The sequence below is a fragment of the Bombina bombina genome, chromosome 10, assembly GCF_027579735.1.
Source record: "Bombina bombina isolate aBomBom1 chromosome 10, aBomBom1.pri, whole genome shotgun sequence".
Lineage (NCBI taxonomy): Eukaryota > Metazoa > Chordata > Amphibia > Anura > Bombinatoridae > Bombina > Bombina bombina.
The window spans coordinates 173,471,446-173,491,834 of NC_069508.1; the positions used below are offsets into that span (position 1 = coordinate 173,471,446).

At 37.5% G+C, this 20,389-nt stretch overlaps 1 protein-coding gene across 1 annotated transcript; it reads right to left on the reverse strand.

The window, feature by feature from the left end:
* Window positions 1-1,680: 1,680 nt before the first annotated feature.
* Window positions 1,681-17,625, reverse strand: CMPK1 (cytidine/uridine monophosphate kinase 1). Its single transcript, XM_053693507.1, has 6 exons — window positions 17,417-17,625; window positions 9,672-9,818; window positions 6,414-6,566; window positions 5,827-5,903; window positions 4,233-4,329; window positions 1,681-4,032 (listed from the first exon to the last, which is right to left on the reverse strand). Exons 1-6 carry the CDS (start codon window positions 17,591-17,593, stop codon window positions 3,991-3,993), a joined length of 693 nt encoding a protein of 230 aa, XP_053549482.1. The 5' UTR covers window positions 17,594-17,625; the 3' UTR covers window positions 1,681-3,990.
* Between the last annotated feature and the right edge of the window lie 2,764 nt (window positions 17,626-20,389).

The window sequence follows — 20,389 nt, forward strand, 5'->3', positions numbered from 1 at the left end:
TTTTTTTAAACCGCATTCCTCTACCATTTATTAATTTGTAACCGCATTATCCAGGTAATCATGGGATTACAAATATATCGGTTCGTATTGTAAAAGAGAATGCAACATTTCTCAGCTAGGTGATCACTGCGGTAACGCTGGTTACCACAGTGATCATTTAGCTATAATACTTAAAATATTTATTTTTTATAAAATGTATTATTTTTTTTTAAATTTCAACTTTTTTTTTTTTTTTAAACTTCTTTATTTTTTATTTTAGACGATTACCTTTCCAATGGTGGGGCTTGGAGGTCTGTAGCTGCTTAGATGCCTGAGATACAGGCATCTAAGCAGCATGCCCCCAACTCCCTAAAACTGACAATTGTCCATTTTAAAAAAAGTTGTGCAATGACGTCATTACGAGTTACGTCATTGCGAGGGGAAGGAAGCCCCAGCAATGCCTGTGAGTATCCAGGCAAAATTGCCAGGGTAGGAGTGGATGGGGGTCCTGAGAACTCCATCAAGGTGGGGGAGTCCTAGCGACGGCTCAGAGCCATCGTTAGCTCCTGAGTGTGAAAATTTGCAACGGCTCAGAGTCATCGTTAGCACTCAATGTATTAAACATAAAAACGCCACCAAGGAAACAGTTTGTCTTTGCTTTGGTCTCTTTCCCAGTTAAGTTGAAGAAAATCCCCATTCTCACTCCAAATGCATGTGGTTTTACTACATATTAAAAAGGGACAAAACAGTCAAAATAGAAATGTTCTTGAGTGGATTTCTGAAAAATTTACTTTTTTTGATTAATTTTACGCTTAAGTTTAAAGGGACACTGAACTCAATTTTTTTCTTTCGTGATTCAGAAAGAGCATGGAATTTTAAGCAACTTTCTAATGTACTCCTATTATCAATTTTTCTTTGTTCTCTTGCTATCTTTATTTTCAAAAGAAGGCAGCTAAGCTTTTTTTGGTTAAGAACTCTGGACAGCACTCTTTTTATTGGTGGATGAATTTATCCACCAATCAGCAAGAACAACCCAAAAATGGGCCGGCATCTAAACTTACATTCTTGCATTTCAAATAAAGATACCAAGAGAATGAAGAAAATTTGATAATAGGAGTAAATTCGAAAGTTGCTTACAATTTCATGCTCTATCTGAATCATGAAATAATTTTTTTGGGTTCAGTGTCCCTTTAATTTTGACTTGTCCCCTTATATACTGTATGCCAATGTAACTGCAAAAGGACAGCACTATCTTATCCAAGAGGTTGTCACTTACCAAAGGAAAGTACAAAAATGAACAAATAAATAAATCAAATGCCCCATTTCTGTTTAATCAAAGTAAGTTTTGCATTATTTTCTTTGTGCACTTTAACATATTAATCTCCTTCCCACACAAAAATGCAGTATACACCCCCAGCGAGACACCCTATTTCAGGGTAAAAAGTGGGTTTATAGAATTCCACCAGGGAAATAAAAGGACTGGTGCGCATTGTTAAATAATCTCACCAGCCCAAAGACCTTTACAGAATCAGTAATGTCCTATAGATGAGCCTGTAAAAAATAAAAGCAAAAGGTATAATTCCACATTTCACCTAAACCAGATCATCTGTGTGCTGCTTAGTCGGTGCTCACAAGATGCGGATTTCATCAGGACCAGGGAGCAGCCAACATGAGGAACAGGAAAAAAAACACAAGACAATATTTGTTCATATTTTTTTTTACTGAAAAAAAAAAAAAAATGAACAGGAATACCTTCATATACTCCAAATCTCAATAAACGGAACATCCAGAGACAGGACAGATAAAGATAACCATTACATTGCCAGTATTATCCCCCAGTTTGTCAGTGACAGATCAAAGGACAGCCGCCAAAACTGTCTGGATAATTCTAGTGTGGCTTCTTTAAGTATACACAGAGAGCCACAGCTTACAATTTTCAGATGGTTTACCCCTAATCTGTTCCACACCACTGACAATAAGAAATAATATAAAGCTTTTCTGTGCAGGACTTCACTCATTTGAATTTAATAGAAACCACCAGAATCAATTATCAAAATTTGAACCAAGCAATACTGCCCCAGCCAGTGTAGTATTATTACATCTCAGGCTATTCTTAATTTCAAGTGTCTACATTTTACACTTCTAAAGCAGCACTTGTGACAAGGGTTTTGGTGCTGGAGATTATATAGAATCTAACAGTTACATATTTAGCCGAAACTATGTAATTTAGTGATTTAACAAAATGACCTTGTGCTCACGTTATTGCGAAGACAATTATAATATAAACTAGCATGAAACGCAAATGCTGAGGAGCTACAAAAAAAATAATCAAACTGCAGTAACATATTTTGAGAAGGAAAGAGAATCTAAATATTACCTGCCAGGAGTAATTGTCATTTGTGCACTACTAACCCTCACAAGGGTGATAAAGGTCCTGCTCGGTGACGCTAGTATTGCAACCCATGGGCATTAAAGGGACAGTAATTTGTATGTGACATTGGAGCACTGACCTAACTTGGGGTTAAAAACATAGTAAGAAGGGTCACTAATGCAGAAGTTACAAGCTCTAATGATTCAGATTGAACTCATCAGCCTCTCCAGCAGATTCTAGTTTTCAGATTATAAGGAGGTCAGTTTACTAAAGACTATAACAAATGAAACTGGTGAAATCGGAGAGACTTTGTAGCGAACTTAGCAGCCAGTGGGGCTGTTAGGCATGTTCCAGTTACAACAACGCAGAGAAGCAAACGGCAAACAGAACAGATCTATAATGTACCAAATGCGGTTTACTATATTTCTATTTATTGACAGTTCCATAAATGGAGGGGGGCATGAGGTCTTACAGAAGAGAAGGAACAGCATTGCTTAAAAAGAAAAGTTTCTATTTGAGTTTTCTTTGTGGATTCTCCGGTTTGTATACATTTCGCTCATAGTGTGTGAATCATGGAAGTTCAGTACAGAGAACAGTGCAGCATTCGGGTGTAACAAACGGTTTCAAGAACTTAGCCAGACAAAGCAAATATGTTAAAATTAGACTTGTCCTCCCAGCAAATCAACAGAGTCTGGAGGTGCATCCTACAGCTGTGAAAATCTCCAAATGTTCATCTCAGTGCACAAATGACAAATTGTCTGGAAATTCTGACACATTTTATATAAATCTCTTTGCTTGCATAATTTTCCCTTAAGTGGTGTTGACTTTTAATGGTTCATAAATTAATTTTTATATTTATAGACTGATTAATAGTCACATCCTGCAAGCAATCTCATGAGTTAGAGATTATTATTTATTTTCATTTCATAAACATGTCTTTTTTATGTATTTAACAACATTTAAACCACGTTTAGCAATACATATTAAAATATATTTCAAAATAGTGGTTTGTTAAAGAGGGGTAAACTGCTTAGCTGAAATGTATTGTGTCTGCCAGTCAGGAATTAAACTTTAATCCTTAGTATATTACTTATAGAGTAAAATACTGGTACTGTACAGATTGCAGGAGCTGGAAAAAGATAATGCAATGAACTGACCAAATTAAACAATGGTGCTGGCTATAACCTTATGAAACCGCTGCCTTAAAAGCCCATGTGTCTATCCAATAAAGCCACTGTGGGTGGTGAGGTATAGCAGAGGTAATCTAGGTGTTTTACAAAAAACACTTAAAAAAAAAGGACAGAATTCACATCATATCCAATTAAACACACACTCGTACATAGCTTAACCCCTTAGCTACAAGAATATTATATGATGGGGTTGAGGACGAATATAAAGAGTATTTTGCTCCTGCTCACTAAATGTAGGTGAATGTACTGATATGAAGGTCACAGCTGCACGTCAGTACAGTACAATCCCATTCTGTATAGATGACTATGCAGAAAACATAAGAAAAAAAGAAACTGATTTTACCATAAAATATTACCCAAAACTATACAGTTTTATATTTAAAAAAGTGGAAAAAATATAAAGTAATTAGAGAAAATTAGATAAGTTCAAGCATAGTTGGATGGGTCGTGCTAGCCTTCTTGGTCAAAGAGTTTCTGAACCTCAACAAAAACCTGAAAATAGAAATAAAAATAGTAAGGTACAAAAAAAAAAAACCACCACAGCGGCAAAGCAACTCTTTAAAATGACTATGCACTAGCTATCACCAAACAGGAAAGCAAAAAAATGTAGTTATTTAAAGACACACACAGTCAATAACTACATTTATTACTAGCACCACACATACTGCTAAATGAAATCCAGAGTCACTTGCCTGATCCACGGATTTGGAGGCGTCTACTTTCCGGACTTTTCCCGTTTGCTCGTACAGGTCAATAATGGGCCGGGTAGACTGGAGGTAAGTCTGAATTCTATGATAGAGAAAAAGTGGCTGTAAAAAAAAAACCCAACTGCAATCTTTACTAACCTTTTAGGTGCCACAGTGGGTTTGAACATTGCTCAGTAACTCATTACAGTCACTGGTATGAAGAAAAAAAGTGTTTGTGCATGTGACATATGACAGTCTTACAAAACTACTTTCATTCTGTTGCAGTCATGTCCTTGCCCCCATAACGCATCAGTATTAAATAGATATAACATTACTGTTTAGATGCAAGTTCAGCTCTTGCGTGTGCATGCATTGAACGTCCCTTAAAGAACCGATTTCTGATTTTGATATACCTGTACTAAGAGAAAAAAATATCTCTGCTCGTGTGGATTGTCACCGTACTATCAATAACAGTGGGAGTCCTACTTATAAGCTAATGAGCTCTCAGTCCTTAGGGACCATTTGTATACAGAAATCTACTTCCTATTAGGTTAAAAAAAAAAACAGCTTTAGCCTTTGTATTGAAGAGCATATTAGCATAAATAGTGCTCTTTCATATGCACAATAGTTTTTAAAAAGATGGTAAAGCCTAGCGTTTTTGAAACACTAGAATTTACCAGTGCTATTAATTAAGGGGACTTTCAGTCACAAAGTATATATATAAAAAAAAAATTCCTTTATTTGCTGCAAGTTTATGCCGAGCTGAGCGTCTCCAGCCACCCATGACAAAGCGCCTTTTTTTTTTTTTTTTTTTTTTAATGGGGTGGTGTTTCCACCTCTTAACCAATAGCATGCTAGCCACCCAACATAATGCCAAAGGGCAAGCATGGCTATTGACTAAGAGGTGGAAAAGTCACCTCATTGGAAGGAAGGAAAAAAAAAAAAAAAGCTTTACAGTGAGCGACAGGAGGCGCTCAGCTTGGCATGAACTGCAGGCAAATTAAGGAAGTTTCAGTATGACGTTTTTTTATGCTTTATGAGTGAAAGTCCCTTTTATTTATAGCACTGGTAAATCTTAGCATTTAAAAAACACTAGGACTTGCCTTCACTTTAAGTGTTTAAGATTTGTCTGACCATTCCTATACACAGTTGTCATTTCTATTTGCTTCCAGGACTACGTAGGTTGTACCTCATGTCTGTTAGGAGCACTAAACAGTCACAAGGTTTAGCCCAACTAGGAAGTATCAAACTGAAACACATGGAGCTAATAATGCTTATTCATGAAGATATAACTAAATAAATGTTAATTACTGTAATGTCATCATTATCTGTTTCTTTAACACAGAGAATACAGTCATGCAACAGCTGAAGAAAGTGTTATTGGGAGATCAAATGGTAAAGCACAAATACCAGACAGTCCTGTCATACAACTAAGCCTTTGATGCATTGTAGCATACTGAGCTGCTGCAAAAGAGTGAATAATGAATAGGAAAGATTGTGTACCATACTCAGATCTGGACTAACATTAACCTCCTTGGCTGCGGAGCACTGCACACTGGTATGTCCCCCTATGACAGTGAAAGGGTTAAACCGGAGTTACCTCTTCTCTAAGCTCTCCCTGTTATCATCACTTCTCCCGCTGCTCTTCCCTCGCTCAAGACAACGATCGATACAGGTCTGTTCACAAAAAGGAATCATTACTACAATAGTTCAGTAATGTTAGCAGGGAAAACAGTGCATGTGAAATCACAATACTCAGGTATTTAGTGAAATAAATCAGATAACTCCTCTTTAGAAGTATTTGCTTTTCTACAGGGAAGGGATAAAACAAATTAGTGTAGAGATTCAGAACAAGTTATACCAGTTACTCTAGTAGCAGCAAAACCAGAAAATAGCCGCACCACCAAAATTCAAAAGTAATCAAGTATTTGAGCCAGACTGCAAATTAACAACAACGTTTCGGACAGATGTCCTACGTCATGTGACATGACTTGGGACATTTATCCGGAACGTTGTTGTTAAGTTGCAGTCTGGCTCAATAAATACTTGACTACTTTTTAATTTTGGTGGTGCGGCTATTTTCTAGTTTTGCTGCCAATTCTTTGGGGGGTTGTGCAGAGCCCCTGTAGCTTGCACCTCCCAGGTGCTGGATTCTTTGGACATTATTCGTTACTCTAGTAGCAATACCTCATTGTCACAATCAAAGAAAAGCACAAAAGACACTTCTGCCTTTCCGTTCATAGTCTTGTTCCAGCCAAGCAAGTTGTCCTCATTCCTAGGAAACCCGTCGATCAGGAACTTGTTTTTGTTTGAGCCCGTTGCCATGGTTTGCTCCATTGCCTGCAAGGTATAGCAGAACAGGAATTTAAACTCTCACAGGAGATATAAAATATCACTATTTTGTGAGCAGCAGGACAATTAATAGCAAATAATTCTAAAGCAGACTCCTTCCTCAGACCCGCAATATTACAACATTACGCAAGATTGTTATGGGATTTCTTGTTAGCCCTATAGCAAATAGTAATAAAATGGCTTAAGTTTAAAGAGCCAAGTAAATGTGCACAAGCATAATTTGCATTATAACAACCTCAAATAAAAGCAAACATTTTGTAACAGTAAGTCATGATTCAGCACAAGTATTATTATTATATCAAAACATTTGGTACATAATATAAGGTTTAGAATATGTTATAATTTAATGTAGCACTATGGCGTGACTATTACAATGTCTATAGCCACAAGGATGAGGCTAAAACAATCTTCATCTCTGGAGAAGTAAATCTGTAGACGTGTGCATTCCGATCCTTCGATATGATTCGAATGCAGATGATTGGGGCATTGGTCTCTTTTCGGAGCAAGATTTATTCTTGTAAAAGTGCAACACACTTCTCAGATCTGGATTTGCATAGATCTTAGCGTGTTGAACTTTCACAAGAAGAAATCTGGCTCTGAAAAAACACCACAAGCAGCCGTTTCTTCCGCATTCAGATACCAACGCAAGATCCGAATGCACATGTCTATTAGCTATGCGCATGTGCTGTTCATGATTGGCTCAAAGGCCTTGCTCAGCCCTCAATCAACATTCTGCTCAATAACTTTGTGATCAACCCCTTTGTGTTAAGCACAACAGTATCGCAAACACTATAGCAATACCAAAAGACACCAACGCATTCGAGAATTTTCTTATCGGCACTTTGCTGTCCCTTGCAAAAGGGATATAGTGCTTTTTTTACAACAATAAAACACCCTGCTTTATATCCCTTTAAATTTGCTACCAGAAGATCTAACTTTGAAAATAGGTAGATTCCATCTCACTAACATCACTAGAATCCCTGAAATGTATTTTTGTATAACTTTGTGTGTGGGTGGTATCAAATCTTTAATACGGAGATGGAGAATTTCCTTAGTCAGACGCAGAGAATGACATTATCTGCTACCGAGACCGCATGAGGACCAGCCAAGAGACAAATGAACTAATTGTAGATGTTCCTAGTCACTTGTTCATGAAGCAAATAGCATGTACATATAGTATATATGGATTAGTGGAGGGCAGCCATTAGCAACTTTAATGCCAGCTAGTCAGTAATACAGCTCTGTATAACAAGTGCTCAGCAGCAATTCATTCTTACATGGTTTTAGGCATGGAAAACCGTTAATCAGAACAATGCACCATATTAATCTCATCTTGGAACAACAATCCCAACAACGGCAGCAACTAATTCATATCAGATGTGAACATGTTAGCATAACCACTTCAAAAACGCATGTATAAAAAGCTGTTTGTTTTCTGGGTGTTCTAACGTAGCCTCTTGGCTTGTCAGGGTAATTTCTATTATTAGGTACAATCATTTTGACTGGTTTAAAAATAAAATGATGTGTGACTGATCACAACAGCATGAAGCCTTGTTTTGTGATCTGGAGAGGGGAAGGCCACCCTCCTCTGTACTGCACAAATGAATGTACATATTGCTGCCAAACACAATAGATCTAAGTCTGGACTTTAGGTAATTATAAAAGCAAGAGACATGGAGCAAAGCAGAAGAATGAATGTTCCTTAGAACCACATTATATCTCCTATGGCCAACCTAAGGTTTAGTTAATCTGACAATACAACTTCTTCAGTTCCTTTTGTTCGCAAAGTTGTTTAAAAGGGACATTAAACAAATGCTAGATAGAATGACGCATTCAAAAAAAAGATTAGTCTGAGAACATGTAGATTTTTTTTATTCATGATTCAGATATCCTTTATTGAAGAAAAAGCAAAGCACATGGTTGAGCCAATCCCACGAGGCCTCTATGTGCAGCCACGAATCTGCAGCTACTTAGCCTATTTAGATATGATTTTCAACAAAGAATATCAAGATAATTAAGCAAATTAGATAATAGAAGTAAATAGGTGGAGAATTGCCTGGTATTTCGGAGCTGGACTGACCTTACTTGGCGGGATCAGACTGATATACTTCAGGAAAGTTTTCCTCTATGAAAAGCACACTGGTCTAAAAGAGGCTGCTTCCAGGTGGTAAATCGCCATAGACATGCTGGAATATCAGTACTAGATTTATTTGCTTTAATTTTTAATATGCTCATATATTTACTGGATTGCAAATGCCTTCCCTGGTACTGAGGGGTGGACAATAAGTTTCTTTATTATGTCACTTATGTGCAATTTTATACATGTGTAACAGCGCCACCTAATGGTCAGAGCATTGTTATCCATTGCTAGAAAATAATGATACTAGTCTCCTATACTGCATAGCTTTCTACTCAAGGTTTGTTGTAGTGGACATTAAAATTGATGTGCCTGAACTATCATCTTTTTAATGTTTTTTTCTGAGCCCATGAAATGGGAAAATAAAATATTTAAATAAAAAAAAAAATAGTCAAATATAGCAGCTTTACTGAAATGTTTTGTAAATGTGTAAAAAATATCAGAACGCAACAAATAATATTCTATTTGTAACAGCAATTAGCAAGCAGATCGATTTTATGTATTGCTGACCCTATGAGCAAATAAAAAGTAATTTAGCTCTGTGTACTTCAGGGAAACTATGTAGCTTTAAGTGCCACTTAAAGATCACATTTTTCATTTCACAAATCATATATGTTTCTTTATGCAAGTCCATCTACAAGCCTGCTATTGGGGGTATGGTAGTTGGTAAATGAGCTCCCAGGAACACCTGGGCTTGGACTCTGTTATCAGTGCTATTTATTATTAGATGCTATGCTATGTCCAGCATATACAGTATGTGCTATAGATGATTTGTGTCACTTAAAACTACATAGTTTTCCTGAAATACATAGAGCTAAAGTTCAGTAAGTTTCTGGTCAATACCAATTTCAGAAATTCCAAATATCGGCCCTAATAATCATCCACTCCGATATATCGGTCTAATTTTGCATGCAATAACAGGACTAACGCAGGTCTGTGTGCAAGACCCTTTTTACCCGCTGCAGCAGACTGATCGTAATCTCAACTGGCACAATCTTCCCATCCTTGATATAGGTCTCTATGAGCTCCCCGTACTGAGAGTCCGGCTTCTTCCTCTCATCTCGCAGCAAGTCCCCAGCTGATAGGTGGGTATAGCCATACTTCTGAAAATGGAAGAAACTGATTGTGAAGGGAACAAGTTGTGTGTAATGTATCTACATAAAATGTTAGTTATTTCATAACAATTCCAGAAAATGTCTTTTCTCCTGATAATAAATTTAACACATTAATCCCAAAATATATTTCCTCATAAAATGTGAAGTAGCAAAATTACAATGTGGCTTATTTGTTTTAAATGATTTTCCTATAAATTCATTTACAATTCAAAACTCTAACATTCAGCAGTTCGTGCTTGATCAGTGCAGAAGCTCAATTGTCATTTTAACCGGCCACAGCAAAAGAGATAAAAAGGTAAATAACATTCAAGAAGGTTTTAAGGGTATGTTCCTAAAATGTAAAACAATGGATTTTTCTTAAGAAATACATTTCAATAATACAGTATATGTAAAACACGGAGCGCACACACGTCAATGTGTCTGACAATTTCAATTCTTCACACAATGAGCATGACAAAAATATATAGTTTTAAAGTGGTCTCTCACTGACTGGAAGGCTCATAAAAATGCAAACATATCTAATCATTTACAGAATAGCTGTAATTAAAAAAAAAACTAAGTTAAAGTGAATGTAAACTTGAGCATACTCCCTCAAGTCATAGGATACAATTTAAAAAAGGAGTGAGACTCATTCATGAAATCGCTAATTTATCCTTATCTTCGTAGATTTTTACATTTTAATGCCGGAACGATACATCTGCCGCTCCATGTGCGACTTGGATGATCAGTGTAGTAAGAAAATCAAAAGCCAAGAACGGAGCTAAAAGGTCTAAGAGGACCTCACACAATCATAAATGCCCTGAGACACCATGGATGGGACTGTGGCAGAGATCCAGAGTTCTGGTATACATAGCTCATACTGGACTGTTGGGAGGCTAGTTTTACCGTTTATCTACATGATATGCATAGCTCAACCGAGACACTGACACAGTCGGACTGTTTGTTACACTAAGTACAGCTTTACTCCGTTTCACTACGGCCCACACTTAGTGTCCATATTGTGCTGTGTTTGTTAAAGTAATGACCCTCTTAGTTAATACTACCATCTTCAATTGCCAATTTAAGTTCCAAACTTCTCTTCCATTCCTAACCCGGCATCTAGCTCCCATATTTCCCCATTTTTATCCATCAGTTGTGGAGATGTTAATTGTTTTAAGACTTATACACTACCTGCTTAGTTTTAGTTAAATTTATTGTGATCTGCAGATGTTCTAAGCTGTAACATTTCTCTAATGCTTATTTGGGCAACTCAGAATGCTACTTATGCCAACAGCTAAATGTGTATCCATTTAGCAGTTATTTACTACTCTCCTATAAGGGAGTTGTCATACTCATGAGAGGTTAATAGTACCTATGTGACACGTTGCACTAATGCCATTGAATTCCATTTGTTTAGTGTCTAACTGAATTCTATTCTCTAGGCTTTTATTGCTGCGAAGATACATTTCCCAGATCTTTCTGTGTAACCAACGTATATAAAAAGGTAAACAAAATTGCTAGAAGCCCAGGTAGCACCTTGGACATCCTATGGTGTTAACAGAGTGATTAGTTAGTTCTTGGGCACCTATGGAGTACTATACAAGTAAACTGAATTAAGGAACCAAACCCTACAACATCCTTACATTTTGGCCTCAGTTGCTTTTTTCTGTATCATAGCCACACATCAAAGACTGCGGTATAGCAAGACGGTACTTCTTTATCTGTATCTAATACCCTAAACACTCTTCCTAGTCTAATATGCCCTTATTCCTAGCGATATTCCTGACGTCCTATCACCATGCCGCCTCACTGTCAGTGCGCTGAACTGTATAGAATGTAGATCTGGGAGAAGTACCAATAACCAAAAGAATTGGACTGGACTGGACTGTAGACCAGATACTATTAGAACATCAGACAAATATTTATGTTAAGTCTGGCAATAAAGGAGGGGTTTAAAGTTAAGTAACCTATACGCTACAGGTAATTAACACTGGCGAATGTTTACTTTGTCTCAGAGTTACGTCAGTAAGATGGTCGAGCACATACCCCTGTCTCTTTGTAGTAGTTTTTCTAATTCCTTCAGATGGACTTACATTACTGTTTGTCTTCCTCCTCTCCATCTTCTTTTTAATTAAATATTAATTATTTTTCATTCTAATAATTTCCCGCGTACAAAGTCATTCCACCTTAATTTCCAGTAATTGCCATTCAGCAGAACAGCCATATCCCACCAGTATTATAGTAATCGCCAGTAACATCAGTCGTCGTTAGCTCACATCCATATTGAGAGCTTTCTGATATAAATTTAATTTATGACTCCAATGTCTGTCCATGATCATAAGTAGTTTTGAATAATTCCTAACTGGGGAGGTCACTTGGAAGTCTTGTGGTCATTTTAAACATAATTTTTTTTCCCCCACTTTCTGCCTCTCTGTTTCCAGCTCAAAAGTTGGCACTCACCCTTCATCTGTAATTTGGAAGTATTCTCTCAGTTCTGTCATTCAGTTCATTCCAAAAAATAATTCTTACAAATGTGTAAATATATACATAATGTAAACTTAGCTATGGTTATACTAGTTATGTACAGTAGGTGTGTGTATATATACACACACACTCTATAGAGGTTTGTACCGGTTTTTTTTTTTAAAACAAATAATTTTTACCATGTATGTCATCCTACTGTCATGGAAATCTGTATGATATTCGATTTTTGTACCTATTTGTATTTGCATATTTTTCCCTCAATAAAAATTAAAAAAAAAAAAAAAAAGTTATAAAAAAGTGGAGCAGTTGAAAATTATTTTGCAAATTAGCTGCAGACAAATTTTTAAAATGTCTCAAATAATTCTGTTTCCTTTTCTCTTAATCTAACATCACAAGATAGAAATTTAGTAATAAAAAGGTGCATTGCTCTTACAGAATTCACAGCTTTGCAGACTGGGAAAAGCTGGGTTGAAAAAAGCCCTAAGAATCGGTCAATGCAGCGCCGATCCATATTTGACTGTTCTCTTCAAACAGCACTTTGCTCTGGATGCAGTGTGTTAAATGGATACTGAACCCAATTTTTTTCTTTCATGATTTAGATAGAACGTTGCTTAAAATTGTATGCTCTAATTACCTCCTATTATAAAGTTTTATTCATTCTCTTGTTCTCTTTATGTGAAAAAAGCAGAAATGTAAGCTTACGAGCCGGCCCATCTTTGGTTCACCACCCTGAATAGCAATTGCTGATTGGTGGCTACATTTAGACACAGATCAGCAAGCGCTATCCAGGTGCTGAACTGAAGATGGGCCGGCTCATAAGCCAACATTCCTGGTTTTTCAAATAAAGAGACCAAGAGAACGAAGGGAAATAGATAATACAAATAAATGAGAAAATTTGTTTAAAATTGCATGCTCTATCTAAATCATGAAAGAAAAAATTTGGTTTCAGTATCCCTTTAAGGAAAACGTACACAGTGCAGCCGGAACACGGCTCTGTTTGAAGAGAAGAGGCTAACGTGGCGCAGTGCTGCATAGTGAAAGTTAACTGCCCCAGCATGTGTCCTATTCTTTCTGCAGACGTGCTGCATTTTCTGCAATGACATCTGAGATCACAGCATGTTCTGCCTTGGGGCTGAGGGCTATGGCAGGCGGAGGAACGGCACTTATCGTTCCGGTATTAAAATGTAAAAAAGATAAGGATAAATTAGCGATTTCATGAATGAAAGCCTCACTCATTTTTTAAATTATATCCTATGACTTGAGCGAGTACTCTCAAGTTTACCTTCACTTTAAGTCAAAATTAAACGGATTGAAAAGATCATGAAATGTTAAACAACTTTCCAATTTACCTCTGTTACTAATTTTGCTTAGTTCTCTTGGTATCCTTTATTAAAGAGTAATCCTCTGTGAGCTCAGGAGCATGCATGTGTCTCTAGCCATGTGGCAGCAGTGTTTGCTACATTGTTTATAGCATTTTTATACATAGTTACAAACACTGCTGCCATAGCTACATGCATCCGCCTGAGCCTCTATCAGCCTACCGATCTTTACTCTTACAAGTGAAAGTTAACTTACCATGTTTGCGATCCACAGTAATATTGTTCTCCAAAAAAGAATATAAAGTTTAATTCATCATTTTTTCTGAATTCCACACTAAACAAAGTTATAGCCGTAATCCATATATTTATTTTCATCTCCTAAATCAGCCCGTCTTTTTTTTCTCTCTCTAGGTCACGTTTTTTTTTTTTATATCCTATTGGTATTCTGGCCGTCGAACTACCTCACCCGCCCACATCTTAGCCTGCCCATGCGCAAATTTTTTTCCGGCCGAATTATGTGTGGAGCGCGCTCCCGTCTGGCGCATGCGCATTGGATTGCTTAGGCAACAAACAGCAGACGTCATCTGCTTTCACGGACGGCTCCAAAACTACTAGAAAGCTGTTCTCTTTCCCAAATAACATAGTACTGAATGAATACATTATTGTTACTCATTATGTACTATGTTTCTAGCGCATTGGAGACCGGTATCGCCACAAAGTGCATGCGTGGTAGACTGAGAAACCGCCGATTCGCGCATGCGCATTAGAGGGGATCTTTGTGACCACGCATTAGAGATACTTATAGAGCGGGTGGGACCGCTCTATACGCCACAACAGAAATATAGGAAGTAAAGGATGGGAGGAGTTTGTCCTGTAACGGTAGGAAAAAACATAATGAATAAAAGTCTAATTTTTTCAACAAATGCTAAAAAAAAAAAAAAATGTAGTGATCATAGTAAACTTATTATATTGTAATCATTGATGAATTCTAGGGGTATTAACTTTACCTTCAATTTAACAAAGAATATCAAGAGAACAAAGCAAATTTCATAATAGAAGTAAATTGGAAATTGCATAATCTACTTTACTGTCCCTTTAACATTCCAAGTTTTGCACAGTTTTACTCCTATTATCAATTTTCTTTGTTCTCTTGCTATCTTTATTTGAAGAAGTAGGAATGGAAGCTTAGGAGCGTACCCATTTTTGGTTCAGCACCCTGGATAGCGCTTAATGATTGGTGACTATATTTAGCCACCAATCAGCAAGAGTTACCCAGGTGCTGAACCTAAAATGGGCCGGCTCCTAAGCTTTCATTCCTGCTTCTTCAAATAAAGATAGCAAGAGAACTAAGAAAAAATAATAGGAATAAATTTAAAAAGTTGCATAATCTATCAGAATCATGAAAGAAAATATGGGTTTAAAGATGATAAAAAAAAACTACATCCTTTAAATAAATAAAAAAATATACATACATACACTCACCTGAAATAAATCACTACATTGCAAAAGCATTTAAAAAACTTATTTTGTTAGCGGAATGTTCTTTCTCTGGCAAATAACTAATAATCTCATAAAGGACTGCAGTTATTTTTTGAAATGACTCCAACAATTAGAAAAAAATGTTTCAATCTCTGGTCTGACTGGTTTTGAAGTCTAACTGCATAATGCTTTTTACAGACAAAATATAAACACGCAAATGAGGCAAACAGAGCTATTCTGCAATAACTCAAATTAAGCAGCTGCCCCCGAGGCAGAACATTTTTTCACTTTCTGCAATCATATGTTTTTAGTGAAAATTTTCCGCAGGTCATTTTGAAATTAAATTCTTTCTGCAGACTTGCTGGATTTTCAGCAATGACGTCTCAGATCACAGCATGTTCTGGCTTAGGGGCAACTGCAGACAGGCACTTGTCAAGCTAATATACAGTAACTTTTTTTTTTTTTACTTTTAAATAAAAAATAAAAAAAGTCTTCCATTTTGGAAAACAAATTATTCATAAATGTACTTTTGTATTTTTTATATTTACTTATTTATCATGTTATAATGCATTATTGTATTCTTGCGAAGAAATCTAATTGATCTATAAAACAAAGTGATGGTAAACTTTTCATGTTTTAAAATCAGGTCCGGAAATCTAAGAGATATTTTAGATTTTGATCACTTCGAATAAAGATGCGCTGTAGCTAACTATATAATATTTGCAATGTGAATGCAAGAAGATTTACTAAAGAGACTTGCAATTCAGAATTAAAATACTGAGATTCTGATAGAGCATATAGTTAAAAGAAAAATCCAATTTTCTTTCATCTAGTTTTCACAAGAGCATACTGAGGAGTGTGCACGTGACATAACCACTCTAGAACATTGTTACAAACAGTTGCCATTTACTGTTTAGGACATGTGCACCCTGTAAAGGAGCTAAGTTACAACAAAGGAGACAAAGAGAAATAGGTAAATTTAATAATTGAAGTAAATTAGAAAGTTTTACTTTCACATTTTTTGTAAGATCTGTATAAACCTACTGTATGATCTGTATAAACCTACTGTATGATCTGTATAAACCTACTGTATGATCTGTATAAACCTACTGTATGATCTGTATAAACCTACTGTATGATCTGTATAAACCTACTGTATGATCTGTATAAACCTACTGTATGATCTGTATAAACCTACTGTATGATCTGTATAAACCTACTGTATGATCTGTCTGAGTATAAAGATCAGCTACAAACTTCCCAACAACAGTAAAATAATTCTTCTCTTCAGCAGTGTGAAGTACTTAAATCATTTATATTTTATTTTTCACATTCCCATTAAAACTCAGATAGAACAGTCTTTGCAGTTCAATTTTAGTCTGAGGGTGGGTGGTGGCTATACCCAAGGGGGAAACAGTCTGAGGGTGGGTGGTGGCTATACCCAAGGGGGAAACAGTCTGAGGGTGGGTGGTGGCTATACCCAAGGGGGAAACAGTCTGAGGGTGGGTGGTGGCTATACCCAAGGGGGAAACAGTCTGAGGGTGGGTGGTGGCTATACCCAAGGGGGAAACAGTCTGAGGGTGGGTGGTGGTTATGCCCAAGGGGAAACAGTCTGAGGGTGGGTGGTGGTTATAACCAGAGGGAAAAGTCTGGGGTGGGTGGTGGTTATACCCAAGGGGAAACAGTCTGAGGGTGGGTGGCGGTTATACCCAAGGGGGAACAGTCTGAGGGTGGGTGGTGGTTATACCCAAGGGGAAACAGTCTGAGGGTGGGTGGTGGTTATGCCCAAGGGGGAACAGTCTGAGGGTGGGTGGTGGTTATAACCAGAGGGAAAAGTCTGGGGTGGGTGGTGGTTATACCCAAGGGGAACAGTCTGAGGGTGGGTGGCGGTTATACCCAAGGGGGAACAGTCTGAGGGTGGGTGGTGGTTATGCCCAAGGGGGAACAGTCTGAGGGTGGGTGGTGGTTATAACCAGAGGGAAAAGTCTGGGGTGGGTGGTGGTTATACCCAAGGGGAACAGTCTGAGGGTGGGTAGTGGTTTACCCAATGTGAACAGTCTGAGGGTGGGCAGTGGTTGGGAACAGTCTGAGGTTGGGTAGTGTACCCAATGGGAACAGTCTGAGGTTGGGTAGTGTACCCAATGGGAACAGTCTGAGGGTGGGTGGTGGCTATACCCAGGAGGAACAGTCTGGGGTGGGTGGTCGTTAAACCCAGATAAGCAGGACAGCGGAGTTTATAGCTGATGGCTCTAACAGACTGGGTGTATATAAATATCGAGAATAGCCATTTGGTAGATAAAGTTATAAAGTCGCTTAATCACTCACCTCTACGATTCTCTCACACTGGGTGCCTTTTCCTGCTCCAGGGCCACCCAACACAAACACTACAAACGGCTTCATGGCTGGCAGTAAGGAGCGGACACACGGTGACAATAGTCGAGGAGCAGAGTGCACACACAATGACACAAGGCGGGGCGCGGGAGCGAGCAAGCCACACAACATACAGCTCACACCGGTATTCTGCTGAGGTGTCAAACACAGGAAATGACACAACACTTCCGGGTATCAATAACCCCGCCCATTTTTGCAAACCTTACTTCTGATTGGTATTGTAGCTCGTTTCTTCTCTTACCTTGTATTCCGGCCATCTTTGTAATGGGAACTGCCCTTTCACTAGTTGTGAAATATAATATCACTGTGGACTGGTGGCGCATAGTGACAAATGAATGATCCTCTGGCAGCTATAAAGTAGGAAGCATGAGTAGTGAAAACAATCTTACAATTTACACAGGTTGTTACAGAACATTGTAAAACTGCCCAGGCTTGTATCATCTCTACTTGTTGTCCAGTAAAATCTAAACAAAAAGTGGACAGTTTAGAGGGACACTAAACCCAAATTTTTTCGTTCGTGATTCAGATAGAGCATGTCGACATTTTAAGCAACTTTCTAATTTACTCCTATTATCACATTTTCTTTATTCTTTTTGTATCTTTATTTGAAATGCAAGAATGTAAGTTTAGATGCCGGTCCATGTTTGGTGAACAACCTGGGATGTCCTTGTTGATTGGTGGATAAATTCATCCACCAATAAAAAAGTGCTGTCCAGAGTGTTGAACCAAGAAAAAAGCTTAGATGCCTTCTTTTTCAAATAAAGATAGCAAGAGAACGGAGAAAAATTGATAATAGGGGTAAATTAGAAAGTTGCTTAAAATGTCATGCTCCATCTGGATAACAAATGAAAAAAATTGGGTTCAGTGTCCCTTTAAGATATAATGAATATGGGGTCGATTTTGCCAGCCTTTGAAACCCTACGGCTGCAGTTTCTCACAAGAGAACCTGCACGCCGTATTTAACAAGCAGCGGTCATCAGACCGCTGCTTGTTAAAGCCTTTTGCCAACTCAACAGTGGTGAAATTCAATCTCTGCGGTCTAGTCCGATTGAGGAGGTTGACAGCTCCTGCCAGAACGTAATTGGCTGTGTGCGGGCAGGGGGTGGGATTGCACGCGAGTGCAAAATAGCGCTCGCGTGCAATGGTAAATTCCTGCGGGGAATGTATATGCGCCCCTGTCCGCCTCAGCTTTGATAAATCAACCCCTATGTGGCCTATTAATGGTCCTGAGGACTGGAGTTGAGAAACACTGCTGTTGTCAACTGAAAAAGCCAATTTGGGACAGAAATATAGCAGTTAGCATTGAGAAGTCAGCAGGGGGCGAAATAGTCCTGAGAATTAGAAATTGCTCCATTTTCAGAGCTAAATTACATGAAAAGGGGGAAGATAAATAATAAAAATATATTGCAAAGTTATTTCATTGCACATAACAACATTTTATATAACAATCTCAAGGTGATTACTGTCCCTTTAAGTTTGATCCGTGCACAGCTGTTACTGAGAGAACATGCGGTGCTTGTATCTTCTGGTAATGACTCAATTTGTGTCGATGCTGACTTGATACAAGACTCTCTGAGGAGCTGCATTATTACGCTGGTGCACTGAGAATATCTAGTTATGCATCACATGCATGAGCAAATGCCTACACTAAAACAGTTATAACTTTAACGGGTAAAAATGTTTTTATTCAAAGTTTTGGTACCTGCAGTATATATGTATTTATACATTTTTTTTCCAAATTACCATGGCTAGTATATTTTCCAAGAAAGTCACCAGTCTACATTCAAAGCATCAACTCAATATGCACTTGTTTATTTTCATTATAGGGCACCTTATTAATTATACATATTATTATGGCCTGTGAGGTTTTGCTCCTGCGGGCAGAATTTGCAGACTAAAGGAATTTCTTTAAAGGGACAGTAAAGTCAAAATGTATCTTTCATGATTCAGATAGAACAACTTTCCTATTTACTTTTGTTATCTAGTTTGCTTCATTTTCTTGGTATCCTTTATTGAAAAGCATACCTAGATAGGCTCCGGAGCAGCAATGCACTACTGTACTGGGATCAAGCTACTGATATGGCTCTTGTCATTGGCTAACCTGATGTGTTCCGCTAGCTCCCGGTAGTTCTAATATGGAAAACAAAGAGAGTGCAACTCTGATTCAATAGAATTGTATGTAAAAATAGAGCACAACATACATATTAACTTGTGCACTATACAATCAATTCTATTGAATAGGAGTTGCACTCTGTTTTCTATATTAGAACTTTTGAGGGCACTAGAGTGAGGAGAGGCTGATGAAGAGGAGCTGCAACTGATTACTTCAGAAATGCACATCGATATTTATCTGTTGGACTGTCACTAATCTACATGGTATCAGTTAGAATCATTTTCATAAATGTCAGATTTGTGAACTTGTTTGTACTTGAATTTTTGTATCTATCACTTCCATATAAGAAAGGTATTAGCACTGATATATTAATTTGCTTCTTCATAAAGGATATCAAGAGAATGAAGGAAATGTGATACTATAAATACAATGGAAAGATGTTAGTGTATGCTCTATCTGAACCATATGATTTAGCAGCTCTATCTGAACCATATGATATAGCAGCTGTATCTCAACCATATGATTTAGCAGCTCTATCTGAACCATATGATATAGCAGCTGTATCTGAACCATATGATTTAGCAGCTGTATCTGAACCATATGATTTAGCAACTGTATCTGAACCATATGATTTAGCAGCTGTATCTGAACCATATGATCTAGCAGCTGTATCTGAACCATATGATCTAGCAGCTGTATCTGAACCATATGATTGAGCAGCTCTATCTGAACCATAGGATTTAGCAGCTCAATCTGAACCATATGATTTAGCAGCTGTATCTGAACCATATGAT

Excerpts from the sequence above, each read along its gene's own strand:
- CMPK1 (XM_053693507.1), bottom strand. The coding sequence starts at position 17,593 with ATGTTGTGTGGCTTGCTCGCTCCCGCGCCCCGCCTTGTGTCATTGTGT. Across the intron at positions 9,819-17,416 it reads AGTGTGAGAGAATCGTAGAG|AAGTATGGCTATACCCACCT; the intron begins GTGAGTGATTAA and ends TTCCATTTTCAG. Across the intron at positions 4,033-4,232 it reads CCTCCAAATCCGTGGATCAG|GTTTTTGTTGAGGTTCAGAA; the intron begins GCAAGTGACTCT and ends TTCTATTTTCAG.